Source organism: Corapipo altera, unplaced genomic scaffold (genome assembly GCF_003945725.1).
Source record: "Corapipo altera isolate COAL_440 unplaced genomic scaffold, ASM394572v1 93, whole genome shotgun sequence".
Classification (NCBI taxonomy): domain Eukaryota; kingdom Metazoa; phylum Chordata; class Aves; order Passeriformes; family Pipridae; genus Corapipo; species Corapipo altera.
In genome coordinates this window covers 960,116-985,413 of record NW_020885000.1, presented here as the reverse complement: position 1 = coordinate 985,413, position 25,298 = coordinate 960,116, and the positions used below count along the sequence as shown (strand labels likewise).

The 25,298-nt window shown below is 60.2% G+C and overlaps 5 protein-coding genes across 8 annotated transcripts in view; 2 read left to right on the top strand and 3 right to left on the bottom strand.

Annotated features, from left to right (window-relative positions):
• The window catches only part of ENTPD2 (ectonucleoside triphosphate diphosphohydrolase 2), an 11,317-nt gene extending 9,969 nt beyond the window's left edge, over nt 1–1,348 (top strand). Inside the window, exon 9 of the mRNA XM_027666994.1 lies at nt 246–1,348. Coding sequence (XP_027522795.1) covers nt 246–446 — 201 coding nt within the window. The 3' untranslated portion in view covers nt 447–1,348. The remainder of the gene's footprint in view (nt 1–245) is intronic.
• Nucleotides 1,349–2,876: 1,528 nt separating this feature from the next.
• On the bottom strand, nt 2,877–4,677 carry TMEM141 (transmembrane protein 141). Of its 2 annotated transcripts, none has more exons than XM_027666997.1 (5): nt 4,568–4,677; nt 4,353–4,419; nt 4,165–4,248; nt 3,842–4,012; nt 2,877–3,187 (listed from the first exon to the last, which is right to left on the bottom strand). In XM_027666997.1, the coding sequence occupies exons 1-5, from the start codon at nt 4,619–4,621 to the stop codon at nt 3,108–3,110; spliced, it is 456 nt and encodes a 151-aa protein (XP_027522798.1). In that variant the 5' UTR covers nt 4,622–4,677; the 3' UTR covers nt 2,877–3,107. The 2 variants fall into 2 exon arrangements, with proteins under 2 accessions (XP_027522798.1, XP_027522799.1); XM_027666998.1 differs by having other exon boundaries at nt 3,842–3,973.
• Nucleotides 4,634–7,004, top strand: PAXX (PAXX, non-homologous end joining factor). 3 transcript variants are annotated; one of them, XR_003531563.1, is made up of 7 exons: nt 4,634–4,779; nt 4,862–4,922; nt 5,052–5,086; nt 5,195–5,385; nt 5,928–6,002; nt 6,399–6,523; nt 6,616–6,646. XR_003531563.1 is itself a non-coding variant. In XM_027666996.1 (7 exons), the coding sequence occupies exons 1-7, from the start codon at nt 4,694–4,696 to the stop codon at nt 6,653–6,655; spliced, it is 582 nt and encodes a 193-aa protein (XP_027522797.1). In that variant the 5' UTR covers nt 4,634–4,693; the 3' UTR covers nt 6,656–7,004. The 3 variants fall into 3 exon arrangements, 2 of the variants coding, with proteins under 2 accessions (XP_027522797.1, XP_027522796.1); XM_027666996.1 differs by having other exon boundaries at nt 6,430–6,523; nt 6,616–7,004; XM_027666995.1 differs by having other exon boundaries at nt 4,651–4,779; nt 5,931–6,002; nt 6,430–6,523; nt 6,616–7,004.
• A 926-nt stretch (nt 7,005–7,930) lies between these two features.
• Nucleotides 7,931–10,614, bottom strand: CLIC3 (chloride intracellular channel 3). Its single transcript, XM_027667004.1, has 6 exons — nt 10,576–10,614; nt 9,582–9,691; nt 9,109–9,234; nt 8,868–8,974; nt 8,446–8,621; nt 7,931–8,092 (listed from the first exon to the last, which is right to left on the bottom strand). The coding sequence occupies exons 1-6, from the start codon at nt 10,609–10,611 to the stop codon at nt 7,931–7,933; spliced, it is 717 nt and encodes a 238-aa protein (XP_027522805.1). The 5' UTR covers nt 10,612–10,614.
• A 425-nt stretch (nt 10,615–11,039) lies between these two features.
• ABCA2 (ATP binding cassette subfamily A member 2) overlaps nt 11,040–25,298 on the bottom strand; it is a 34,629-nt gene continuing 20,370 nt past the window's right edge. Inside the window, 25 exon segments of the mRNA XM_027666966.1 lie at nt 11,040–13,440; nt 13,699–13,905; nt 14,151–14,288; nt 14,424–14,526; nt 14,814–14,906; nt 15,183–15,286; nt 15,456–15,590; nt 15,929–16,070; nt 16,391–16,569; nt 16,688–16,805; nt 16,978–17,110; nt 17,987–18,110; nt 18,308–18,455; nt 18,961–19,076; nt 19,162–19,336; nt 19,564–19,624; nt 20,031–20,142; nt 20,449–20,554; nt 20,720–20,933; nt 21,403–21,725; nt 22,098–22,200; nt 22,366–22,566; nt 23,634–23,924; nt 24,637–24,757; nt 24,849–25,033. Coding sequence (XP_027522767.1) covers nt 13,405–13,440; nt 13,699–13,905; nt 14,151–14,288; nt 14,424–14,526; nt 14,814–14,906; nt 15,183–15,286; nt 15,456–15,590; nt 15,929–16,070; nt 16,391–16,569; nt 16,688–16,805; nt 16,978–17,110; nt 17,987–18,110; nt 18,308–18,455; nt 18,961–19,076; nt 19,162–19,336; nt 19,564–19,624; nt 20,031–20,142; nt 20,449–20,554; nt 20,720–20,933; nt 21,403–21,725; nt 22,098–22,200; nt 22,366–22,566; nt 23,634–23,924; nt 24,637–24,757; nt 24,849–25,033 — 3,668 coding nt within the window. The 3' untranslated portion in view covers nt 11,040–13,404.

Here is a 25,298-nt window from a genome sequence, read left to right as displayed (position 1 = left end):
TTAAGGCATTGGAACAGGCTTCCCAGAGAAGCAACAGTCACCATCCCTGGAGGGATTTAAAAGACATGTGGATGTGGTACCTGGGGACATGGTTTAGTGGTGGCCTTGGCAGTGCTGGGTTAGTGGTTGGACTCCATGATCTTAGAATCATGGAATCATTAAAGTTAGAAAAGACATCTAAGGTCTCCTGAGGCCCACAGAGCTGGGCTGGCTGGCTGGCTGACCATGCCATGCTCTTTCCACAGGCAGGAGAAACCTCCATTGGCTGGGCCCTGGGCTACATGCTGAACCTCACCAACATGATCCCGGCAGAGAAGCCCTCCTACAACAAAAGCATGTTGTACAACTACTGGGTCCTCCTCATCCTGCTCTTTGTGGTTACCACCCTGACGTCCCTGGTTACTGCCGTCTGCCTGCTCCGGCGCAGCAAGTCCAGTGCGATCTGATGGTGGGGACTGGGTGGGCCATGTCTGCAGGACCCAGCACCATCCTACCTGCTGGAGTCTCCATGGTCTGAACACCTGGGATGCAGTGAGTGCTCAGTGTCCTCTTTCCAAGGCCTGACACTGTCCCAGAAGGAAAGCTGTCCCCTTTTGCCCTCCCCTTGCCCTCAAGCTGCAGGAAAGGAGGGACATAAGAGGAAGGGTTTCCCAGCATTACTGGACGCGGCAGCAGGTTTGGGAATGGGACATTCAGAGTTGGGACATCTTTCTGCCACCAGAACTGAGTTGGACTGGGCCAGTGAGCCAAGGCAACAGTAGGATTTATTTTCATTTGTATGGAGGTGGGTGGGGAATATTATTTATACCAGTCTTTACAGCTGACTTTGCTAGCCTGTCCCTGGAGCAACAGCCCTGCGTCCTGGGGAGCTCTGGGCAGCACCCAGAGCCCACACTTGTCTTTCTGGCCAGCACACAAACCCCACTGACCTTCCTGAAGGCCAAATCTTGGCCTAGACTTCCACTGCTCTCAGCTTCGGGTAAGGGCTTAACAACAACAAGATGTGGGGAGCCAGCAGCTTCCAGGTCCCACTTCAGCAACCACACATGGTGCCTTCCCCATCCCTGTGGTTCCTATGCTAGACTTGCCTTTGCCACTCCTCCATCCCCCGGTGCCGGCAGCTCCGTGGTGCATGGCCATGGCCAGCACAGAGGCGATGGGCTTGCTGTGGGAGTCGGGCTTTGCTCTGCACTGGGATTTGAGCCTGCCAACACCCTATGCCGGGCAGCTGGGGGGGATGCATCTTCATTTCCAGTTAAGAACAGGGACATGCAAACATGCAGAAGCTTTGATTTTTGTCTGTTTGGGGGTTTTTTTATAATCTGAAATAAACCTTTGTAACCACTGCTATGGCTTGGTGGCTCCTGATCAGCAACAGGCAGATCAGCCCGGCAGAGCCAGGGTCAGGCTCTGCCCGAAGGCCTTATCCCTTCCAGCCCATCCAGTGCTGGGACACCATCATGACTTTATTTGTTTGTTTGTACCAGCCTGGAGACCCCCCAAGATGGACTGAGGTGGGCTGGAAACCTCACTCCAGTCCAAGGGCCACCTGGAGATGGAGGAGTTCCACGTAGCCACAGTCATCGAGTTCAAGTTTCCCAGTAACTGGAGGTGCAGTCACCCCAAAGCCAGGAGCAGGTAGCGCTCAAGCTGCCCCTCACTGCCACAGCTCCCATGCACGGACAACTTGCTGACAGGCCTCCACTCCCGGGCCCCAGTGCTGGTGCCCAAGCAGGGCACCCACATTTCCTGGTACAGTCACTGGCAGCTCAGAGACACTGTGACACATCTGGCACCTGACAGCTGTGTGGGTCCAGTCCCAGCTCTCCAGTCCACCAGGAAGCCTCCCCCCGTCCTGCACGTTCCCCAGACACTCCAGAGAGGAGTGGCTGTAGGGAGCTGTGGTTTCTTGCTGCCCTCCTTGCTCCTGCCGGCAGCACGAGCTCTGGTGAGTAGGTCTGCTCACTTCCCAACACCCTTCCTTGCTCTGGCTGAGCTCCTGGAATGCTGTGCTTGGCTTAACCCACCCATTCCCAGCAGCACTTCATTTTCAGCTGTTCCGCTGGCTGCTCCCCATCTCTCTGCACAAGGCAAACCTGATTGCAGTTCAGATGATGTTCTGAACCCTTAAACCCGAGTTTCTTCCCCAGACTCCTCACCTCCCCATCACAGGGACTCCCTCCCATGGTGGAGTGAGGCTCAGGGTCTGTCTCCACATCTCACATGGAAGGAAGAGGCGCTTCTGGTCCCTGAAGCTGAAACACTGCTCTAAGAACCCAGGTACCTTCCAGAATCCAGGCTGCATTTCCTCTTCTAAGAAATTCAGATGCAGTTGAATCAGAGTTGGACATCCACCAAGAGCAGCCAGTTCACCTAGTTAGGACTTGGAGTCTGACATTAGGAAAAACCCCACATGCCCCTCTCTGTGCATGGGATTTGAGACGGTACCATATCCTTGCCAACTGGTTATGGATCTGGATGGGCAATCTGGGACTGGCCAGATGACGTGCCCTGGCCAGTGATAGGTGGGCACCACAGAGAGGGGCCCTGGGCACATGGTCACCCCTGTTGCAGGGGCAGAGGATACCCCAGAGGCCACCCAGCTATGGGGCTCAGCCCGGCCCTGTTCAGGTGGGTGGGAAAAGCCTTGCTGCTGCAGGGGTAGGGACATGGGGACTGGCTGGGCTCAGGGTACAGAAAGCACACAATAACAGCTCTGCCTTCGTAGCTTAGCCCAGACCTGCCCATGCCTAGAGCCAGCTCGCAGCAATCCACGTGCCAAGAGAGTGTGAGTGCCACCTGTTCCCTCGGGGTGACATTCACCACCTGCTCTGCCTGTCCCACTGCTGGCCTTCACCTCATCCACAATGAGCACCTTCAGTTCTTGACTTTTATTGTACCCTCAGTGCAATGTTCAGAGGCCATGAGGTGGGCAGCAGTGATCCCTGTGGTGCCTCCACCACACTCTCACTGCAGGATCAAATCCTCTGAGCTTCCCAACAGTGCCATCAAGCCTACCAGATGCACAGGCAGCATGGGCAGCGACAGGCTGGGCAGGCAGCAGGGGCTGAAGTGGGACACGGGTACAGAGTGCTGTGCTTTGACGGCTACTCCACCACATCCCCGTACCTGTTCCTCCTCACCGGCAGTGCGACGCTGTCCCTGTCCTCTGTGCTGAGCAGATTTTCTGCAACAGAAAGTACAAGCTTCCTGGACCTCCAACTACCCTGGTGTGTTTGCCAAGGGCGGGCAGAGAGAGAACCACAGAGCCCTAGTGAAGTGTTTAAAGCCTCTTCAGGTGGGCCCAACTTTGGAACCTCAAGGGGCTTTGGGAGCTCAAGGTACATGTGACAGAGAGCAGCAAGCAGCCATGGGAACTGTCCAGTGCCTCTCTTAGTGCCCCTCCAGCTCTATCCACTCTACGGAGCAGCAAACCTCTCTGCACCTCATTTGCTCTCTCCATCCCTTACCCTCTCCGTCCTCTTCCAGCAAACGAGCCCTTCATGCTGGCTCTTGTGAATCCCCAAAGCAGGCAGGGCACCAGTTAGCAGTTAGCAGCGAGTGCACCCAGCTCACATCTCCAGGTCTGCTCAGGTACCGCTGTGCCCAGAACACAGCGGGACATGGGAACTATGAGATCAGGTAGGGAGCTCCAGCCACCACATGTCCTTCTGCTCCCACTCCTCGGATGCAGTGTGCCAGTGTGGGGCTTACATTGAGATTTTGGCAATTACACAGTCACCGGTTTAATTATGAGACAGGAATAGCAAACTAATTATTGCAGCAGGGAAGAACCAAGCACGACAAGCCTGGGGAAAGCAACAGGGAGGTGTGAACGTACCTGTGGGCTGAGACACCCCACCAGTCACGGCGAGCTGCTGTGGGGACTTGCCTGTCTCCAGATAAATCCAGAAGTCGGAGCATTTCTGTGTCTCAGCTCTGGTTACCACATAGCTCGCGAGGGACCCTGCGGCTGGGGAGGCCGAGGTGCTTCTGACAGCGCCAGCAGCACCTTGGTGGGGACAGCATCTGATGCAGCTGCCCAAGAACCCTCCGGAACCCGCGGGGCCGGGGCGTCGAGAGGTGACCGAAGCTAGGGATGAGCCCCCCACAGCAAGGGCAAACACCTCTCTGTCCGCAGCACCACCCGGGCCAGGCACTCACCCACGGCCAGCAGCAGGCTCCACTGCGGGCTGTACGGCAGCTTCTGCCGCGCCAGCTTTTGCACGGCGAAGGTGGCTCCGCTGCCTGCCGAGACCGGGGCCGGGGTTACCGAACACAGCCGGGCCGTCCCCGCTGCCCCCGGGGAGCGGCCGGAGACAACCGAGGAGGGGGGCTGGACGGGGCTGTACCTGCCAGGAAGGTGCCGATGCCCTTCATGAAGGCGTGGGACTGGCAAGCCGCGTACTGCTGCAGCGCCTGCGGGGACGCGTCAGCGCCGGGGCTGGAGCCCTGCCCGGCCCTCTCAGCCCCGGCCCCACCGGCACAGCCGGGCTCTGCCCGGCCCCCGCAGCCCCAGCCCCACCGGCACAACCGGGCCCCCCAGCCCGTCCCCCGCAGGGCGCACCGGGTGCTTGGCTGCCACATCATCCTCCACCCGCCGCAGCCCCAAGTTCACCATGGCGGAGCTGTTGGTTCCTGTCGCGGCCTCGGGCGGGACCCGCCGCTCGCGCCCGCCCCTTCCGGCGCGGCGATGGCGGAACCGGCCGGGCCCTTCCACGTGCTGCGAGCCGGGCCGGACCGGTTCCTCTGCTACTGCCGGCCCGGCGGCGCTGTCTAGTGAGAGCGGGCGGAGGCCGGGAACGGGAGCGGGGCCGGGCGGGGGTCGAGCAGCCCCGGCCTGAGCCGCTGCCTCCCGCAGTGTAACCGACGCGATGGAGGTCTGGGCCGGGGACCTCGGCGGCTGTCCGGCGTTTGGCTGCGTATGTACCGGGGCCGGGGTCGGCGGTGGGGCTCGGGCCTGAGGCCCGGGGTGCCAGTGGGGCGGGGATGGGCCCGGGTTAGGCCGTGTCGAACATGCTCTCCTCCTCCTCCTCCTCCCCTCTCTGCAGCGGTGCCCGCCGGAGGAGCACGGCGCGATGCTCAGGTGGGTGCCGCCGCCCCGACACCCTCTATCCTCGGCTTCCCTCATCCCGGGCTCCCCTCATCCTGGACTCGCCCTGTTCCCCGCTCCCCTCGTCCCCTATCCCTGCAGGGCCGCCCTGGGGCGCGGGGCCGCTGAGCTGAGCCTGGGCCCGGGTTCGGCCACGCTGCGGATGCCGGAGGAGCCGCGGTGCCCGGCCGTCGCCCTCGCCCAGCTGCCCGCCGTTGAGGCGCGCAGCCAGCTGCAGGCGCTGGTGTTCGGCATGGCCGGATGCATCGAGACTTTGGAGAGGCGCCTGGAAGGTCCGTGGTGGGTTTGGAAGGTGTGAGGACAGGGGGAGGGCCGGTAGCTCCTGCCACCTTCATGGGATCGTCACCCCCACCCAAAGTACCCCACGTGCCCCAGCTCAGCCTTGGGCCTCTCAGCGGGAGAGGGCTTTGCCTCCCGAGTATCACATCAGGTGCTTTCTCCTCACCAGTCCCAGTGGACCAGCAGCAGAGCTGCTGCCATCGCTTCCCCGTTCAGTTGGCCAGTTCCTAAAGGTGGCCAGGGTCTTCACCAGAGCCCCCAGGCAGAGGATCCCTGCTGGGGCCCAGAGGACACAGTGGTGTGTCTCTGGGTGGAAACACAGCCCTGTCCTCATGGCCAGCACCACACCAGCATCCTGAATGTGGGAGTCGCCTTACAGACATCTCTGAGGGGTCTGGGAAGATTTTGTGGCAGCAGCAGTTTGGGTGGGAGCGCTGAGAGGAGAACAGGCCTCAGTTTAGCTGGGGAGGCTTGGGGTGCTGCATGCTGTATTGGGGTGTGTTGTCACAAGCTGTGGCTCTGGCTCCTGTCTCAGCAGCCGTGGAGACACTGGCATCTTCCTGCAGCCCTCAGAGGAATACTGCCCAGAGCCAGCAGCTCTTCCTGCCAGGTAGGCACTGCCAGGAGCACCTGCCCTGGTCCTGCTGTCCTACCTTCTCCTTCCCGGAGGCTGCTGGTCCTGTGTTCATGTGCTCTTCAGCACACACCGAGTGCCCTCGGCTGTGGCTGCTGTCAGGTACCCACTGTCCTGGTGCCCTTCCCGACAGAGCAGGGGCAGGGCTCACTGTGGTGGCTCTCGGGGTATCTGGGGTGCTCAGGTCAGAGGCTGGTCATCACCAGCCTCGGAAGAAAGGCAGGCTTTGCTGTACTTCCAGACTGGGGGCCGGGGCAGGTCCATGGCTCCTTTGGGAGCATGGCTGCTGGCCCTGCCAGGCTGGGCTGCTGGAAGCTCACCCTGGCCCTGGAGGGACTGGTAGGGCTGACAGAACACCTGGCTGACCTGCAATCTGCATCCTGCCTATCCTTGACTGAGGCAGACCGCAGCCCCAGGAAGAACAGGGCTGCTGGCTCAGCTTTACCAGCCAAAAGGAAGGTCCCGGGGGAGTCTCTCATTAACCCTGGTTTCAAAAGGTCAGTGCTGGGACTTGGCTGCACAGGGACCCCATGGGCCCTGCTTCGGGCATGGGGCTTGGGGCTCTGATGCTCCCTCCATCTCCTCCCAGCAAGAAAGCACCATCTGGGGTGAATTTCGAGGACTCCTGAGCGGTGCTGTCCTGTGCCCTGATGACAGCCCTGTGGAGCCCTATCAGCAATGTGCGTGAGTGGAGGAGAGAGTGCCCTGTGTCTGGGGCCAGCTGAGCCCCTCGCACCCAGGGAGGCAACAAAGCCATCAGCACATGGCAGCTGACCCTCCGCTGGGGTGGTGGCAGGGCCTTTGAGGAGACACCAGTGGTTGCTTTCTTCCCAGCAGCTCTTCCCTGCTGGCAGGCGCCACCTCTTGACTTCATTTTCCTTGAATTGGTGGGGTTTGGAAGGAACTTTTGTATCACTGCAGAATGGAAGGATTGCCTGTGCTTATCTTCTTTCCAGTAAAGGTGTTTTTAGCCAGCCAGTCTCCGTGGATGTGTCGGTGTATTCTGCCTCTCCCTTTCCCAGGAAGCCTTGGACCAGTTTCAGCTGAACCCGGAGGTCCAGGACTCAGAGAAGTTTCCTTCCCTGCCAGCTTTTTGCAAGTGGGTTGGCAGATGGGCGGTTAGAGCCCGCCCAACCCCTCCAGAGAGCTGGGAGGATGCACTCTGCCTTGCTTGGCACTGGGAGAGAGAGTGGAGGTCAGTGCAAAGCCCTGTAACGGAGAGCTGCTGGTGTGTCACTCCAAACTCACGCTGGTCTTGCTTGCAAAGCCTTTATTGATTTCCAGGAGCTCTGAAGCTTGGCTTGGGCTTGCCCCACTTCACAACCCCCAAATCTGCTCCTGAGAGCAGACTAACCGCAGATTCTGGGGAGTTGGTACCCTCTGCTACCCTCACCCAGGGTGCTGCGAACTGGCCCGTGCCCACTGCCTCTGCCATCCCCTGCCAGCTCTGTTCTCAGGGCTCTCCATGGCTATGCTGGGTCCCCTCACCCAGTGCAGGTGTGAGGGTATCCTGCAGTGCCTGCTGCCCAGGCGCAGCTGGGCCTTGGACCCTCATGAGAGGGTGGCTTGACGTGCCCACACAAGAGGCTGCAGGGCTGCCCTGTGCTCTGGGCAGCTTGTCCTCCCCAGCTCTGCCCCTGCCCACAGCAGGGCCCAGCTTTGGCACTGATGGTGCCCATGGCTTTGCCCCCTTGCCCCCAGTCCCAGGACAGAGCATGTCCTGGCTGGGAGAGAGGGTGGCACAAAGGGGGCTCAGTGCACCACAGATTACTGCTAGCACCTGGGTGCCAGGGGCACAGCTCATGCTCTGCTCTCCCAAGTGCATGCTGGCAGGAATGGGGTGGGCACTGACCTCCTGCCTGACCCCAACCCTGGCCTTGCACCCACTGGGGTGCATACCCAGCTCACTGTGGTGCACGGACCACGGAGCGATAGGCTTGTACAATCTCCTGGCTGTTGGGACAGGTGTATTTGAACTCCTTGGTTTCACTGGCACTGTTGAGGTACCGCCACACCCCCCGTAGGTCCTTGGGGATCCCGAAGTGGCGGTAGTGCTGGCACACGACCTGTGGGCAGGAACAGAGGGAACTGTGCCTGGTACGGTGTGTCAAGGAGGGCCCAGCTGCTAGGAAAGGAACCAGCTGGGAAGGAAGGCAGGGGGCCAGTGGACATCCCCAGCACTGCACAGGTGAAGGCTGGCACTTAGGAGGGGATGTAGAGGGGAATGGGATCTCTGGGAAGGCACTTTGCTGGGCGGGGCTCCTGGGGAGAAGGATGCCAGAGGACAAAGGGCTGACAGCATTTGTGAAAGGAGCCGGGGGTTGCTACAGGCACCAAGAGGAAAGTGAGACCATGGGGCCAGTGGAATGGAGATGCCAGGGAAAGGAGAAGGGCAGGGTGCCGGGATGCCCCTGCTTACCTGAACAATGTTGAGCTTGGGCAGCAGGTTGCAGTCGGCCAACGTGAGGTGGTCTCCGTCAAGGAAGCGTCGCTGGGAGGCCCGGAGGCTGGGGTCCCGGGCCAGCTCATGGTCCAGAGGGGCACGCAAGTACTCATCCAGCTTCAGCAGGGCCCGCAGCAGGCTCCGCTGCAGCACTGTGGGGAGGGCAGCTGGGTCAAGGCAGGGACTCCTGCTCTGCCGTGCCCCCCTGCCAGCACAGCCCTGTGCCCAGGCAGCACCCACCTTACCCAGGCTGGCACCTGCTCCTTGCCCTCCCACAGAGACCTGACATTGACCCACATAGATGGGGAGGACTGAGGGCGCTCGGTGTGACCAGGATAGGCTTTGAGGGGGTTGACACTTGAAAAGATGCACAGGATGCTTCCCTACTTAATCCTCACCCTCGTCCTGGGCAGGCACCGGGTTCTTGATGAAGGCGGAGAACTTGTGGAAGATGTCGTTCCCGGCCAGGCTCGACTCCCGGTACTGCGGGACCAGACTGGGGCACCTGTGGGGATGTGGGCACCGTTGAGGCAGATGGCAGGGGCCAACAGGCTCACATGCTGTCAGCCCCCTCCTCTCTCAGGCTGTCCTGCCCCTCTTTGGCCCCTTCGTCCTCTCAGGGCAGCACTGGATACTGACGTGGGGGGGCCCAGCTGGTCCTCCAGGAACTCCTCGATGATCATGGTGTCAGTCTTGGGCTCGCCGTTGTAGAGCAGAACAGGCAGCTGGGCACCTGGTGCGAAGTCCTTCAGCACATCCAGTGCCCTGCGGGAGATGGAGATGCTGCTGATGTCTGGCATGTCCAGGGCTCTGCTTGGCCCCATGCACGTGTGTGTGCGTGTGTGCATGTTCATATGTGCATGTGTGTCCCAAGCAAAGGGATGAAGTGGTGCCCCTAGGCTGCTCCTGCCTCTGTGTGTGCCTAGGGAAATTGCCCACTACCCTCCCCAGGCAGTGGTGGGCACCTGGAGGGGTACAACAAGCTCCGTGCATGCCATAGTGCCCACCCTTCACACAACCCTTCCCACACTGTTGGGGACATACCACCCACCTACCCTGCCCATGGCCCTGGCCCGAGGACTGGCACCCTTTGGGAGAGGACCACCACTCACCTCTTCACGTCCACGGTGGTGAGGGTGAAGGGCACCCCTTTGAGCAGCAGCACCATGAAGAGCCGCTGGCAGAAGGGGCAGTGCCCAACACTCTCCCCGTCTTCGCTCGCCTGTGGGCACAGATGGAGAGCTCAGCTGCCCCTTCACCCCAGCATGGCCACAGTGGGGGCAGCCCTGGATGAGGGTGGCAAGTCATGTGCCCCGGCCCAGCCTGGCTGACACAGGCTGGCAAGTCGTGCTACAGTCCATGGCACCTGCTATGCCAGGCAGGGCACCATGCCCCCAGCCCCTGAGTGCTCCCAGGGCCTCAGTGCCATGCCCCAGAGCAGCCACGTGGCACAGTGAGTGCTGGCCCTGGCATCCCCCCAGGGAACAGGACCCCCAGGCTGTGCCAGCCTCACAGTGCCAAGGGGGAACAGGGCTTGGGGGCAGCAGCAGCAGTGGCAGCAGGGGCAGCTGTGGCAGGGACAGCCTAGTAGCAGGGACTGTTCACCAAAGGAAGTTGACAGCAATGCTAGTGGCCCTGCCACCCCCAGGCACAATCCCAGGCAAGCCCTGTCCTACCTGGCACAGCCGGACAGACTGCCCCGGCCGGGTGGCAGCTGGGAAGGGCCCGGCAGGTGCAGGCAAATGCTGCTGGGCTCTGGTTTGTGGAGAGCATCCCAGTCTGACCTCTCCAGGCTGAGCCCTCACAGCCCCCCTGCCTGCGGGGTAGGCAGCAGCAGGCAGTGCTGTGGAGAAGAGCCATGCCTGCTGCCTGCCCCCCCCTTGCCTGCCTGCTGCCCACTGCCCGCCCTACTCCTACCTGACCGCTACCTGGCACACTGCCTGTTGCCAGCCCCACTCCCTACCTGCTGCCTGACCCCCTGCCCATTACCTCCCCAGTTCCCCACATCTGGGCACTGTGGTGGGGAGGGCAGCCGGGTCACCCCACTGCAGCACTGTCAATGGTGGCAAGCCAGCAGTGCCCACTGGCCTGAGGATCCCCCCTCACCTTGATGAAGAGCTGGATTTGGAGTTTCTCAGCCATGCTGGGTGGCAGCTATCAGCACAGTGCTGGCTGCACCCTGAGTGCCCCAGCTGGAGCCGCAGCCCCTCCCAGCCCACATTCCTCTGCAGGGTGCACCCGCTCCCACCCACACCTGGCCCCACGGCACAGGCGGGACGCCCTGCCATGGGGCCCCTGCACCGCAGCTGCTGCCAGCCCTGAGCCGCTGAGGGAGGCTGGTGACATTGCCAGCTGCCACGGCTCCTGCCTGCACCCCCAGCCACCCCACCACTGTCCAAATGATGCCAAGCACTGGGCACACCCCTGTGTTGGGCCCAGGACCCTTTGCCCACAGCAGGCTCCCGCACTCCCACCCTGGGCACTGCCAACCCCCTCCTCAGCCTGATCCCTCCCAGGCACCCAGACCTGACACTCCCACCCATCACCAACCACACAGCCTCACTGGATCCAGTTATTGTTTTTTATTTAAAATGATCAGTATTTTCACATTTCATCTTTTTTTTGTTTGTTTGTTTGCTAGCAATGTACAGGCAGCTCCAAGACTTCCCCACCCCTCAGAGGCCCCATGCCTGGGGCTGAGCATGGCACTGGCGCTGCACCCATGGCTGGTGGCCAAGGACGTGCAGGGGGAGGCAAGACTGGAAGTAGGGCCAAACTCAACCAAGTGAACAGTGTTAAGGCAGCAGCCACCCCTGCCCTGGGGACATGCCCTGGGGCACTATGCTCCTGCTCTCTCCCTACTGCCTCCCTTGGGGTGGCCCCAGCAGGGTCTGTGCCCAGGCAGCCCTGAGCCCAGGGCAGGGAGACCACCGTGGCCATCCAGGTTGTATGGGCACCAGAGCATGTCCACTGACCATCAAAGCCATAGGGACAATGGCATGGTGGTGGTGGGGAGGGCTGAGAAAAGGGGAGACACTGTGAGTGGAGTGCCAGTGCCCTTCCAGAGTCCTGAGCAACAGGGCAGTGTGGCAGCTGTGGGGTGAGGACAAAGCCCAGAGCACTGCAGCACTGCTGCCCAGTGTGCCCCAGGGTCCCCAGGGTGCCACCACTTTAGCGACAGCTGGGGACTCAAAGATGACACCATGCCCTCTCCCTGATGGCAAAGGACAAGCCTCGAGCTGACTCATCCCCCCACACTCACCCAGGAAGGCAGAATGTGCCCAGCAAGGGAGCAAGGGCACGCCAGTGGGGGCTGCCCCCATGTGCCATCCACTCCACCCCAGAAACAGCCAGTTTCCCATATGCCATTAAAAAAAATATGGTCTGAAAAATCTGAAAATAGAGCTTCTCCCCCCAGTTTTCCCCTTATTGAAAATACTGTATATTGTATCACAATCTATAGCAGGTGGCATACAAGGCTGGTGAGACCAGGGGGGCACGAGGACAGTGGAGGTCAGACCCTGCTCCTGTGCCCGAGTGGAGCCAGAGGTGGCTCAAAGAGGCCTCCCCACGCCGTGTGCCCCACACCTCCTGTGGCAGCCAGCTGGACAGCAGAGCTCTCAGGGCCTCACGTGCTCCCCAGAAAGGTGCATGGCCACCCTGGGGTGCTGCCAAAGCCTGGCTGGGGATCAGAGTCAGCATCACGGGCCCTGCTGTCACTCTGCCTCTGGGCACAACTGCAGGTTGCTGAGAGCAGCAGGCACCAGACATGGTCCCTGTGGGTCACAAGGCAGAAGGACCCTCTGCAAAAAGGAGGGGCATTGCTGGCTGAGGGGGTGTCCACTGCTGGCCCACTGACACTGCCAGCCCCACTGCCACAATCCATCCTCCCCTCCCCAGCACCCCGGGCACCCCTGCCAAGCTGTGCCCATGCCCACTTTGACTGTCCCTACCTCGTACCTTAAGGCCAACCCACTACCACCTTCCAAAGATATCCTGGGGTGCAGCAACCCCTCTTCCAGTACCGCCAGTGACCCAACAATAAGAAACCAGTGCAGGTGGCTCCTGTACAGGGCTGGACATGGAGGAATGAGTGCCAGGGCAAGGGGACACTGAAAGGGACACAGCAAAAAGATGGCAGAGCTGCAGCAATGCCCTGTGATGGGCGAAGCAGATGGTGAGGGCAGGCAGGAGGCAGGGGGAGGGACGTGGTTAGGGGCAGAGGGGAAAACAGCTGGTGCCAGCATGTGAAATACCCTGTGACATACCCCTCTGCCCCCCTGCGTGCCTCTGCAGGAGTGCTGCTGCCTGGGGATGGAGTCAGTGCCCAAGGCCAGGCAGGGCCAGGGTGGACAGACCCCAGGGTGGGCAGGACATATCAGCAGGGCCAAGACCCCCAGTGACATCCCACTGATGACAGAAATCAGTTGTGGGTGAAGCACCAGACCTGTCCCTGTGGTGCCCAGGGCAGTGCCGGCCAGGGGCAATATAGAAGCAGTCATCCCTCCTCCAGCTCCATGGGGCCAGGCCTGGCAGGGTCCCACAGCCAAGGGTCCCTGGGGTGAGTGCAACACAAGTGTCCAGTCAAAGGCACCACTCACAGGCCTGGGTGTCTCTGCCCCAAGGCATGTGGGGCCGGCAGCGCTAGCGCCAAACTGTGTCCTTTCCTTTGCAGTCTCCATCCATGGCACATGCCTGTTGGACAGGCCGAGGACCATGGCCCCTGTCACCACACAGTGATACTGCTCCGGAACTGAAGGAGACAAAGGCCACCCCTGGTGGCTCAAGAGGTCCATCCAAGCATTGCTGTGCCCACTGTGTCCTCCCTGGCATGTGCCTCCAGCCACGGCAGCTCCGCTCCACAGGGAAAAGGGAGGGAAGAGGCCAAAAGGGTTCGGTGACTTCACAGACGGGAATGCGGCTGCCCCCGGGGTCTCAGCACAGCGTGTCGGTGTTGAAGGAAAGCTGAGCCTGGGCAGGGAGACAGGCAGGTTTCAGGGATTGCCCACTCTGCCAGCATACCCAGGGCATCTGGGGCCAGAGCCCAGCCCAGGTGGTGGAGCCGCCACCCCTCCCAGAGAACCGCCACCCCTTTCAGAGAGCCCCCAGCATGGCCCGGCCCTGGCTCCACCATGTCCCCTTCCTGGTGCTGCAGCACCCAGTCCTAGGGCTCCATGGCAGGGACATAGGTGGGACCAGGGACACCCTGATCCAGGGACAACCTCTCACCCTCTCCTCCTCAAAGCTGATGAGGCCTTCATCGTCAGTCTCCAGATCCTCCTGCTCCTCCACCACGAGGGCCCGCAGCTCAGTGGGGGCAGTGCGGGGACGTAGCAGGCTCAGCAAGCGCTCCAGGGGTGACTGCAGGACACAGCTGGGGCTGGTCTCCTGCTGCTCCAGGTTGTCACTTTGCTTCTTGGCAAAATTCACAAACACCTGGGTGTGGGGGAAGGACAGGAGAATGAGAGGTATCCTTGCAGGCGCCTCTACCCTCAGCCACCCCTCGCCTGTCATTCGTGCTGCCAGGACAGGACCCAGTGCATTCCACCATGTGGTGGCTGCCACTGTATTCCCCATCCAGCTCCACCTCCTGCACCAAAGGTAGATCCTGCCTGGCACTTTGTCACGGTCACCATCCCTGTGGACAAGTGTCCAGTTGCCCATGCTGTCCCCACTCTTACGTTGTCCAGTGTGGTCTGGCTAACAGAGTAGTCTTCAATGCCCAGCACGTCCACCACCTGCTCCATCTTGCTGAAGACCTGTGCCAGTGAGATCTGGTCCGACTTCAGCTGGTACTGGGCCTTGGTGTGGTGCCGCTCCTTGGGGTGGGCACAGGGTGGGGCATTGAGCCCTCGCTCCCAGACCCCCTCCAGTCACCCCACAGAGGATGAAAGCTGCTTGTGCCCCAAGGTGGGGGCTGGCAGGGAACAGCATGGCCACCGAGGGCAGCTCACCTTGAGGACGGCCTCGGGGAAGTTGCGATTGAAGAACCTCACCACCTCCTTGACGTTGAGGCTGGACTTGGTGCGCACTGTGATCATGTAGCCATCACCAAACCTGCACGGGGGACAAGGGACCCTGTGAGGACCTGTCCTCTCATCTGAACCCCCATGGGGAAGGACTGAGTCCTTCGAAGGGGACAATGCTCTCAGGCTGCTACCGCTGGACACCAGGACAGTGCCAGAGCACTCTAGTGAGCCTGTTTCCCGCCCACCTCCAAAGCAGCACCCACACAAAGGGCTGGCATCTTGTCACAGGTGCCACACTGTCACCCAACCATGGGGGCCCAACTCCTTCCTGCCCTGCAGTGAACACGGGGTGTTTGGCTCCCGCAGGGCTCTTACCTGTTCTTCAGGTGCTGGATGCTGCCGAGACACTTGAGCCGCCCGTTCACCATGATGGCCAGGCGGGTGCAGAGCGCCTCACACTCCTCCATGCTGGAGGGACAGGGCACGGTTCAGTGGGGGTACATGGGAGGACAGTGCCAGGGCTATGGTGGGGGCAGGCAGGGGGCTGGGCTCCCCAGGCCATCACCCGGGTGCTGTGGCCACACCACCAGGGATGAGAGAAGGCAACAGAGCGTGTCCCAGGCTCACCCCGCTTCCCATGCCCCTACCAAATTCTATTCCCTGGGGACAAGGGAGCTCCCTCCCTCCCATGCAGCACCCCAGATGCCTGGAGGCATCATGGGCGCAGCCAGAACCCCCGTGGACCTGTGAGATGTGAGCACCACGGAACGCCCTGTTTTGATGACATCCAGGATGAGGTTCCAGAGGAAGCGCCGTGCCTTGGGGTCCATCCCTGTGGTTGGCTCATCCTGGCGAACAGACAGCACCCTCAGACATGCCAGCCCCAGAAGGGACCCTACCAGCCCCCTCCTGTCCTGAGCCTAGCTCAGGACACTGTCCCACACTCCAGGACACGTGTGGAGGAGCCAGGGGTGGGCAGCTCCCACCCAGGGTTATTTCTGCACCCTCAAGGCACACCAGGAAGATGAAAGCCGGGTATCCGATGAGTGCGATGGCTGTGGACAGCTTCCTCTTGTTGCCCCCGCTGTAGGTGCTGGCAGGCTTGTCTGCGTACTTGGTCAACTCCAGCTTCTTCAGTGCCCACTTGACCACCTGCAAGGTGCAGGGGGCTGCTGTCACCCTGCCAAGGCCACAGGGCTGGCAGAGCTGGCACGGGTTGGGCTACACAGCATACATTGGCTGCTGATGGGACCACAAGCCATGTGCCAGTCAGGGGAGCCCCATGGTAGCCCCTGGCACAGTCAAGTGCCAGTGGGGGCCTGTGAGGATGTGTGCCTGGCCCTGGCAGCCCACATGGGCACACTGCCGGGGCAGCACTGCCATGAGGGCAGCAGCACTGGCTCAGGATCCCACTGCTACCCAGTGAGATGCCATCCCCATGGCACAGCACCAGCCCTTGGGTGCTGCCAACTGCCCACCCAGAGCCCTACCCGCTCCTCATCCTTCCAGGGGATGCCGCGCAGGCGGGTGTAGAGCTCCAGGTGCTCCTGGGCAGTCAGCTCGTCGAAGAGTGCATCGAACTGGGGGCAGTAGCCTAAGCTCTGCTGGACCTGCAGGAGCTCTTTCAGGATGCTGTGGGAGAAGATGGAGGGGAAGTGGGGAGAAGGAACTGCTTTTCATGAAGACCCTGCTGGTGAGGCCCCTTTTACATGTCTTTACACTGGAGCATCTTCCCCCAGGTAAAACCCCACCAGGTAGCCTTAGCCCAGGGCCGCTGTCACTTGCCTCACATCCGAGGTGGGTGACGCAGGAGGACACAGAGCTGCAGTGTCCCTTGGGAACACACAGGTTCACTCACGCTGTTTCATCCTGGGAGCCCTCCAAGCAAACCTCATCCAGGCCCCAGGAGAGCGGGCAGCCCATAGCCTCACCCAACACGTGTCCCCGTTAACCTGTGCCCATTAATGAAGGCCTCTCCGCCCGTGGTGCTCTCATCTCCCGTCAGCATCTTGAAGGTGGTGGTCTTGCCTGCGCCGTTGACGCCCAGCAGCCCGAAGCACTCCCCAGGGCGCACGCCCACGCACAGCCGGTCCACGGCCAGGATGCGCCCCATCTTGCGGGACTTGTACACCTGGTAGGGCAAGGGATGGGAGCTCAGCTCACCAGGAGCCACCTGAATCTCCAGACCTGTGATGTCCCTGAGATAGGCTGGTCTCAGGTGTCTCCTTGCAGCCTGGTGCAGCCCCCACCTTGGTGAGGTTCTCGATCTTTAGCATGTCATTGTCGGCGTCACCACGCAGGACCCGGTGCCGCTCGTTGGCTACGTCAATGTCATCCTCGATGGGTTTGGTGGAGACAGGCAGGCGCCTGCGGTAGGGGACACGGGTGGAGGGGGATGTGGGACTAGGAGCTATATCCCTGCTGGGGTTGGGCAGCTCCCACTCACACCCACCAGAGGGGCAGCCTGGAGCTCAGGTGTCCCAACAGCAAAGTTTTACCCCATGGCCAGCCTCCCATGCCTGCTGCCCACCACACTCACTGGGGCTTCCGGAAGAAGTTGTACTGGCACATGATGGTGATGAAGAAGCCAACGAAGCCTTCGATTGTCATGGCGACAAGCCCCCGTGTCACTATGTCCCATTCAAAGGGTGATTTCATTTTATCAAACTGCCCTGAGTGGGAGGAAGAGGAGAGAATGGTTGGGGACACCTTCCTGAGGGGACAGCCTGACCACACCGTAACAACAACATTGCTCCCATGCTCCCCATGACAGCTGCCTGGGCTGGTCAAAACATGCTTTCCTACTAAAAGCACAGGTGCTGTGGAAATCATCTGGTAGCTTTTCAACCTCAGTAGGATGAATAAATCCAACTGAGAGTAGTATCAGTTGGATTTGTCAGATCCTAACCCAAAATTGCCCCTCATGCTGCCAGCAGCATCTAGGTTATGTACAAAAGCTATTCAAGAAGCAGAGAGCAGGGTTGCTTCTGAGGCCAGGCTGAAGCTGGGAGTGGCAAAAGGCTTGTTTCGGTTGGGCAGCAGCCAAGAGACCCCAGTTGGGAGAAGAAAGTCCCTGCAGCCCCCATCCCTCCTGTCACAGCACAGCCCCAGCACGGCCCAGAACAGCTGAACCATGGCCCACCACATCTCCAACGCAGCCCCAGTATAACACACCTCAGCTGCACCACAGCCCACCACATCTCCACCACGGCCCCACTATGACCCACCACAGGCAGTGTGCAGTAGCAGAAGCAGCAGCAGAACTGCACACCTCTGTCAGGGCTCACACCTTCCTCTCCCCATGAGGCTGCTATTTGAGAAAGCTCAAGGAGCCACTTTCAGCACCCCTGGCACTATGCCATGGCTGACCTTCAGCCATATCTCTTCCTGTGCCCCGTCTAGTCCACCCCCCTGGGTTTTTGCTCCAGGTTGCTCTGGGCCTTGGGACACCCCACTGGGCCAGCAGAGGGGATGTGCCAGCATCACCATTCCCTCCAGCCTCACATGCCCTGGAGCAAGAGAGGCAGGGAGGGAGCAAGAGGCTGTACCGATCTTGGCGTAGTACTCATTGATGTACTCATTGTAGGCCATTTCCATCAGGCCATGGCCCAGGTTGTAGTTAGGAAACACGAGGAAGCAGCTCTTCAGGTAGCTGTTCACCACCTTCAGGTCCTGTGGGGACAGTGGCGAAGACACAAGCATCAAACAATCCTGAGTGTGTGGTAAGATTGGGAACCCAAGGTCCAGTCTGATCAGGTCTCATTCTGGGAGCTGAGACCTCCTAAGTTCTGTCCCATCCTGAGCCATCCCATAACCCAGTGGCAGTGCTTCCCTTCTGATGACCCTCAGCAGAGCCATGAATCCTATACCTTGTCGTGCTCAAAGAGCTGCAGCAGGAACGTGGCAACAGTGGCTGTGATGCCAATGAAGAGATTGATGACAATGAGGAAGACATAGGCAGAGCTGGGCACCTCAAACCAGAAGGAGGCCGGGTACATGATGGGGGTGATGGACCAGCTGGGGAGATGAGCAGCAGGAGCACACATCAGTATGGCAGGAGAGGGATCCCCAGCCTCGAGATCGCCCATCTCCCAGCCTGCCACTCCCAGGCTCTCACACCCCAGCCCTTGCAGCCAATCCACCCCAACCAGCTCTGGGGACTGCAGAACATCAGCCCCAAGGGCAGGCCCTGCCTGCGCAGCCACAGCATAGATGAGGTACAGAATCATAAAAAGACTTGGATTGGAAGGTCATCTAATCCAGTACCCCTGCCATGGGCAGGGACAACTTCAGCTGGATCAAGTTGCTCCAAGACCCATCCAATCCGGCCTTGAACACATCCAGGGATCGAGCAGCAGCAGCTTCTCTGGGCAACATGGGCCAGTGTCTGACCATCCCCATTGTGAAATATTTCTTCTTTATATATGGTCTAAATCTCCCCTCTTTTAGTTTAAAACCATCACCCCATGAGACTCTGGAGGGATTCCCCAGTGCCTCCTCACAAGCCCTCTGAGCAATGTACCCATAGAGCAGGAAGAGGGAGAGGACAGCAGGGAAGTTGGTGGGAGAGGTGTACGCCGGGAGGTCAAACACGAACAGGATGATGATGCAGCATGTGGCCGGCACCAGGTAGTTCAGCTGGAGAAGATAGAAAGTTCTGTGGTTGCCCACTCCCTGGCACAGCCCTGGGGGCTTGGCTAGTAGGGCCACGTGCACTGCTCACCATGTCCCACACGTAGTTGGCCAGCCAGTAGATGACAGGGTCGCAGCCGCTCACGAACTGCAAGTGTTTGGCCTTGGTGGCCTTTTCGGCCACCAGGAACACCACAAAGCTGGCTGGGACAAAGGACATGGCCACAATAATGAAGATGGCGATCACCACATCTGTGCCTTGCAGGCTGGATGAGGAGCAAGGAGAGCAGGGACCCCATCAGTTGCCTGGGGAAAGGCCACCCATCCTGGTTGTGGGACAGTCACTATGCACAGGGCAAAGGGACTGCCACATCACAGCCACCCTGTCGCCCACCATGCAGCCTGCAGGGCAGGAGCCTCAGTGTTCACCAGTGAGGAGCCCCCACCTCCCATGAGACAGCCACCCTCCCTCAGGCCAGCTCCTTGGACCTACAGGTAATCCAGTGATAAGCTGGCACTCGTTTTGTTCATGGGGTGATTGGTGACCGTGATGCCTGCAAGAAGGACCAAGAAGAAACATGGAAGCATGAAAACTGGTTCAGGACACAGAACCTCGTCCCTAGTCTGCCTGGTCCCGACTTCCGAGCAGGACAGGTTTTCAACCAGAAGCTAGCCAGGAGCTGCATTCTCCGAAGTAACCCAGCACCTCGAGGCCAAGCCTTTTCTCCCTGGAGAGCACCCTCACAAGCCTGGGCACCATCAGGCAGCACTTTGAGACATTCTGCCCCAGCCCAGACCTCAGAGGGCTCTGCCCAGCTCTCACATCTCAGAGCCAAGTGTGTGAAACCTCTGACCCAGCCAGGCCCAAGATGGAACACTGCACTTTGGAGCCTGGATGGACCATGCCCTAATGCTGTTCCTGATGTGCTTCTGTGCTCAAACACCCTTCCAGCTCCTCACCGTAGGCAGCAGGGTTGCCCTTGCTCTTGGGCAGGTTGGCTCTCAGGATGGCATTGTTGAGGGCGTTGAGGTAGGTGGGCATACTGTGGTAGCCTTTGTTGTTGTAGAAGACCTAGAGGAGGAGGAGTGGTGGGAGGTGGCAAGAGAGCTGGACTCACAGATGTACTGGGAGAGAGGGATAGGATGGGGTGGACAGCCAGCCACAGGGCAGGCATCCTGTGCTCAGGGCTGTGGGGAGAGCAGGCCACGACTGACTGTGCTGGGCCAGACCTGCTGACCACCCCCCACCCAGCTGGAGTCCCCTCAGAGCCCTTGGAGGAGAGAGCACTGCAGCAGAACAGTGGGTCAGAGGGCCCTGCCCGCCCGCCCTCTCCTCCCCACCCATCTCCCCCCGCCCCAGGGTGCACTGCTGTCCCACCTGGGCCGTTCTCCGCACAGCGATCTTGCGCACCATGGCAGGAGCCCTGGCACCAAAGGAGGCTGGGATGGATTTCTGGACATTGCCGAAGGTGAGTGCCCCATACCTGGTGGACAAGGCACTGCTGAGGAAGCTGTGACTGCTGTCCCCTACCTCCAGGAGTGGAGCCATTTCTGGCTCCAGCCAGCACCCTGGGGCAGATATCCCCAAGTCCCTGATCCTCACCCCTGCTCCATGGTGCAGGGCGGACCCCCCCAGCCTCCCCTCTTGCCTGTGCAGCCGGAAGCGGTCCGAGGTGTAGAGCAGATACTCAGAGACATTGCGCCCTGTGATGTCTGCCAGGATGTCCCCCGTCACTACCTTCATCTGCGGGGGGTGGCCCCCCACACCACTGGGGCAGGAGAAGCCAGTCCCCTGCATGGAGCATGTGCACTTGATGGGCTCATGGATGATACGGGGCAGAGCGGGGGCCGAGGTCACAGTCCCTGAGGAGCAGAGAGGGTGGCTCACAGGCAGGCTCCTGCCTGCCCCGGCTGCTGGGGACAGCATGAGGGTGATGGGATGGCCGGGCAAGGTCCCGGTGACTAAGAAGGTCCAAGAGATGGATGGGAGGAAAAGCTCTGAGGGGACAGAATGGTTCAGAGAGGAGCTATGAAGTGTGCCTGGAGAAAGCAATGGTGGGGGAGAACGTCCAGCAAAGGTGGCACAAAGCTGGCCACAGGGCTGGTGACAATGTCACCACCCCGGGGCTCAACTGGCATGGTGGGGGCTGAATGGAGACAGTGTTCCGAGCACTGGTCCTGAGCCAAGAATTCAGCCCAATAAGGCTCTGCTGTGGCCAGGCCAGACTGACAGGCACTTCCGGGGGTCCCTGGAGCTGCTTCTGTGGGGAAAGGCATCATCTCCCTGAAGGAGACAAATCCCAGACATCTGAGCACCCAGCACAGGTAATACCTTTGACAGCAGAGGTTGTAGAGTTCCAGGCATGGAGCAGGTCCTCATCCACTGAGATAGGGTAGTCAGAGGGAGCCGGGGATGGAGGAGGTGGCACAAAGTTGGAGAGCGGCAGGCCCTGGGTGAAGGAGTCGATGCACATGGCATCGAAGTACTTGGCTGCCAGCATCTTGGACTCGTTGCTGTTAAGGTTGAGGGTCTGCATGGGCTGGTCCAGTGTGTTGTTGAAGGGTGTCTTGAGCACACAGGTGGCCCCCACACCAGAGGGTAGATGGAAAGTGTTCACGAGCTGCTGAGGGCTGGCGTCGGGAGACAGCCTGATGCTGCAGGGAAAGTGAGCCAGTAAGGAAGAGCAAGGAGCAGGAGACACAGGTTTCACCACCTTGGCCATCTTCTGCTGGGACCTCCCTGAGGCCTTGGCACTTATGGGCACACACAACCTGTGCCTGGCATGACTGGGCTGCTGATTGCAGTGTCAGGGCTGGCACCTCTCCTAGAGACATACTGGCCAAGACAGAGGCTGCTTTCTGTCAGGGGATGTGGCACCAGCCGGGCTCTGCTCCAAGCTTGAGCCAGCGCTGGTGCCAGGCCAGCTGTGGGCTGCATTCCTCCCTACCCTCCCTGAAGTCCCAGGGATGGAGACAGGGATGGGGCTGGGGCACAGGATACTGGTCACCAGCAGTGGCAGTTCTCACCGGTACTCATGCCGCTCCTCATTGGCGTAAGGAATGAAGTTGCCCTTGGGCTGGGTGTAGTTGTGGTATTGTGATGGTGAGAGGATGAGGGGTGGCAGGTCACCTGTGGGGACAAGGACAGGAACCTGCTCACACCTACAGCACCACCGCACACAGGTAGACTGTGCCTTGACCCTGTCCTCCTGCAGCCAGTGTCCACATCGGCTACACCGGGGCAGGCAGAAAAGGTAATCTCCAGCATGCAGGAAGGTGGGTGGCACACACGCACCTATTTCGGGCACGGAGAGGGCCACAGTCATGGCCACACAGACGAAGAAGGCAGGCAGGAGGATCTGTGAGAAGAGGGCCTTGGTGTTGCGCTTGGCACAGTGGAAGCGTTTGACAATCAGCCCGTGGAACTGGCGCAGCTTCAGCCACGAGCCTTCCAGTTTGAAGCTCCCCTGCCCTGCCTCCACCTCTGCATCGTGCTCTGGGGAGGGGAGAGTGATATCAGCCCTTTGGCACAGCTGCTCCCACACCTGCCAGGGCTCCCAGAAAGCTGAGCCGGACACCCAGTCCAGGACAGCTGCCCAAAGGACAGGGCAGCACCCAACCCTGACTGCTACAGAGCCACAACAGCAGTGTGGTGTGAAGCAAGGCCACTGGCTGGCAGGTTCCTCTTAGCCCCAAATGGTAAATTTAGACAACAGTTTAAAAAAACCCAAGCTAAATTGGTGCTTTTTTGCAGGACTCCTCCATTTTCCCATCAGCTCTCCCAGCTGGTGAAGGGTCAGCACAGTCAGGAACAGGGTACAGGACATAGGTGGGGGTCCCAGCAAGGTAGTGGGAGCTCTGCCACGGCACTGTCCCGGGTCTGCTTCCCACAGCCCAAATCACAGTGCTCAGAGCAGCTCTGGTGGGGGTTAAAGGTGGCACATCCCTGAATTAATCACAAAAGCTGCTGAGATAACCCAGAACAGGATCTGTGACTAAAGCAGCAACCTCGAGGCACTTGTCTGCACCCTCCATATCCAGCAATCCCAGCATCCAGGAAGGGAGAGCCTTGCACCTGGGGCAGGGTATGGCAGGTGAAGCCACCAGCTGGAAGGTGACGCTGCGCCCAGGGGCCAGGAGGAGAGACTCAATGGGTGCCAGTATGGGGAGTGGGCATGTTAGTGGGACAAGTCTGCAAGGTGGCACTGGAGACCCACAAGAGGCAGAGGCAGAGCCAATGCCAGCTGCCCCCGCTGACTCCATGCCTCAGCACGAGACCCCCTCCCCACACCCTACCTGCCAGTTTGGGGTTGCAAACTGGTGGAAGAGCCTATTCCCAGCCCTCCCACCCAGGCTGTGGCTCTCTGGGTGCTGTGTTGGTGGATGCACCATCAGGCCCCTCCCTGTGGGCTCTCATCCCAGCAGGCACAGCCCCCCATCTTGGACACAACCGCATACCCTGTGGGGCCAGGACCAGCTCTGCCCTGCCCCGGTGAACCCTCCATATCCCAGCCAAGTGCCTCCCCTGGCCCCTGCCGCTAGCCGGGCACCAGTGGCACCAACCTTGCAGACTGATGTTATCGGGGTCCTGCCGGTTATCGAACAGGGGCGCATAATCCCCAAAGAATTCGGAATAAGCCCCACCTTCGTCACCCCGCACGGAGCCCACTGATGAGGCTGAGCGCAGGGACGCCTGTGACTGTGCCAGCTTAGAGCAGGTCACCAGGTTGCTGAGCTCCACCTCGGGCTTCTCTGGCATCGCTGCTTCGGCCAGGGGCTCCCCGTTGGCCTCAGGCTTTGGGCCCAGCTCAGGGGTGGGTGGCTGCAGGGCATCCTTCTTGGACTCCTTGATATCTGGAATGAAAAAGGTGAGCTGCCATCAGTCATGCTCCTCTTCACTGCAGCATGCATGGAGCAGGGATGGATCACAGAATCACAGACTGGTTTGCATTGGAAGGGACCTTAAAGCTCATCTCATTCCACAACCCTGCCATGTGCAGGGACATCTTCCACTAGACCAGGTTGCTTCAAGCTCCATCCAACCTGGCCTTGAACGCTTCCAGAGATAGGAAAGCCACAGCTTCTCTGGGTAACCCGTGCCAGGTCCTCACCACCCTCAAAGGGAAGAATTTCCTCCTAACATCTAATCTAAGCCTCTCCTCTTTTAGTTTAAGACCATTCCACCTTATCCTATCACTATCTGCCCACATAAAGTCCCTCTCTTTAATTTTTTCAAGCTCCCTTTAGGCACTGGAAGGGGCTCTAAGATCTTCCTAGACCCTCTTCTTCTCCTGGCTGAACACCTCCAGCTCTCTCAGCCTGTCTCCCTGGCAGAGGTGCTCCAGCCCTCAGAGCATCTCTGTGGCCAAGTTCTTCCTGTGCTGAGGACTCCAGAGCTGCACACTGTTGCAGGCGGGAGTAAACCTGGAGCAGAGCAGAGGCTGGCTGCCCTTGGCTGGGATGGGCTCTGCTGGAAACATCTCCTCCCCTTAGGAGAGGAGTCTCCTGCATTCACCAAGCCAAGGAAGAGCATACAGCCCCTTGCTAACCCCCGCAGCACCCGTACCCACATCGCTGTTCTCCAGAGACTGGTCCTCCTCAGACACCTTTAGGAAGACCTCCTCCAGGGTGGTGTCCATCAGCCCGAAACTAGTGAGGTCCAGCTCCTCCAGGCTCTGCTCCAAGTGCTGTGGGGGGAAAGCGGTGTGTGATGAGGGCAGGAGATGCCCACAGTACCACAGCCCCCTGCCTGCCCACTCTGCCAGCTCCTGCAGGTACCTGAAAGAGCCTCTCAAAACAGCCCTTCTTGACAGCCTCACTGGGCAGGATGTAGGAGAGCTCTGTGTTGGTGTCCGAGATCAGGAGACAGGAGGCCACGTACTTCTTGATGAACTGGGAGACGCGGGGCTCAGAGCAGGGGCTGATAGAGGAGTGGGCCAGGGGGCTGTGTGGCTGGCCTGGCTCTGGGGCAGAGGGGCAGCACCCATCGGTCACTTCACACCTGGCCTCCCACCATGACCCACCACATTCCCCCTACCACCCAGTGCCATGGGGGCTCCTTCAGCCTCCATCATGGGGTGCTGGCAGCTTCCCGGTCACCCTGCCTGACCTGGGGATGGGCTTCTGCATTGTAGTCCACACTGGATGTCTTGGTAGGCAACCCACAGGCTGGACAGAACCAGCACCTGGAGGCAAATGCCACCATGCAGGATCTGACCAAGGGCTCCG

Bases quoted from the DNA above. Each gene is read 5' to 3' on its own strand.
- TMEM141 (XM_027666997.1), bottom strand. From the start codon at position 4,621: ATGGTGAACTTGGGGCTGCGGCGGGTGGAGGATGATGTGGCAGCCAAG. The intron at 4,420-4,567 runs GTGCGCCCTGCG...GCGTCCCCGCAG, and splicing joins ATGTGGCAGCCAAGCACCCG to GCGCTGCAGCAGTACGCGGC. The intron at 4,249-4,352 runs GTACAGCCCCGT...CGGTCTCGGCAG, and splicing joins CATCGGCACCTTCCTGGCAG to GCAGCGGAGCCACCTTCGCC.
- CLIC3 (XM_027667004.1), bottom strand. From the start codon at position 10,611: ATGGCTGAGAAACTCCAAATCCAGCTCTTCATCAAG. The intron at 9,235-9,581 runs GTGAGTGGTGGT...CATCTCCCGCAG, and splicing joins ACCACCGTGGACGTGAAGAG to GGCACTGGATGTGCTGAAGG. The intron at 8,622-8,867 runs GTGAGGATTAAG...CCCTCCCCACAG, and splicing joins GGTGCCTGCCCAGGACGAGG to TGCTGCAGCGGAGCCTGCTG.
- PAXX (XM_027666996.1), top strand. From the start codon at position 4,694: ATGGCGGAACCGGCCGGGCCCTTCCACGTGCTGCGAGCCGGGCCGGAC. The intron at 4,780-4,861 runs GTGAGAGCGGGC...TGCCTCCCGCAG, and splicing joins CGGCCCGGCGGCGCTGTCTA to TGTAACCGACGCGATGGAGG. The intron at 5,386-5,927 runs GTCCGTGGTGGG...CTCCTGTCTCAG, and splicing joins TTTGGAGAGGCGCCTGGAAG to CAGCCGTGGAGACACTGGCA.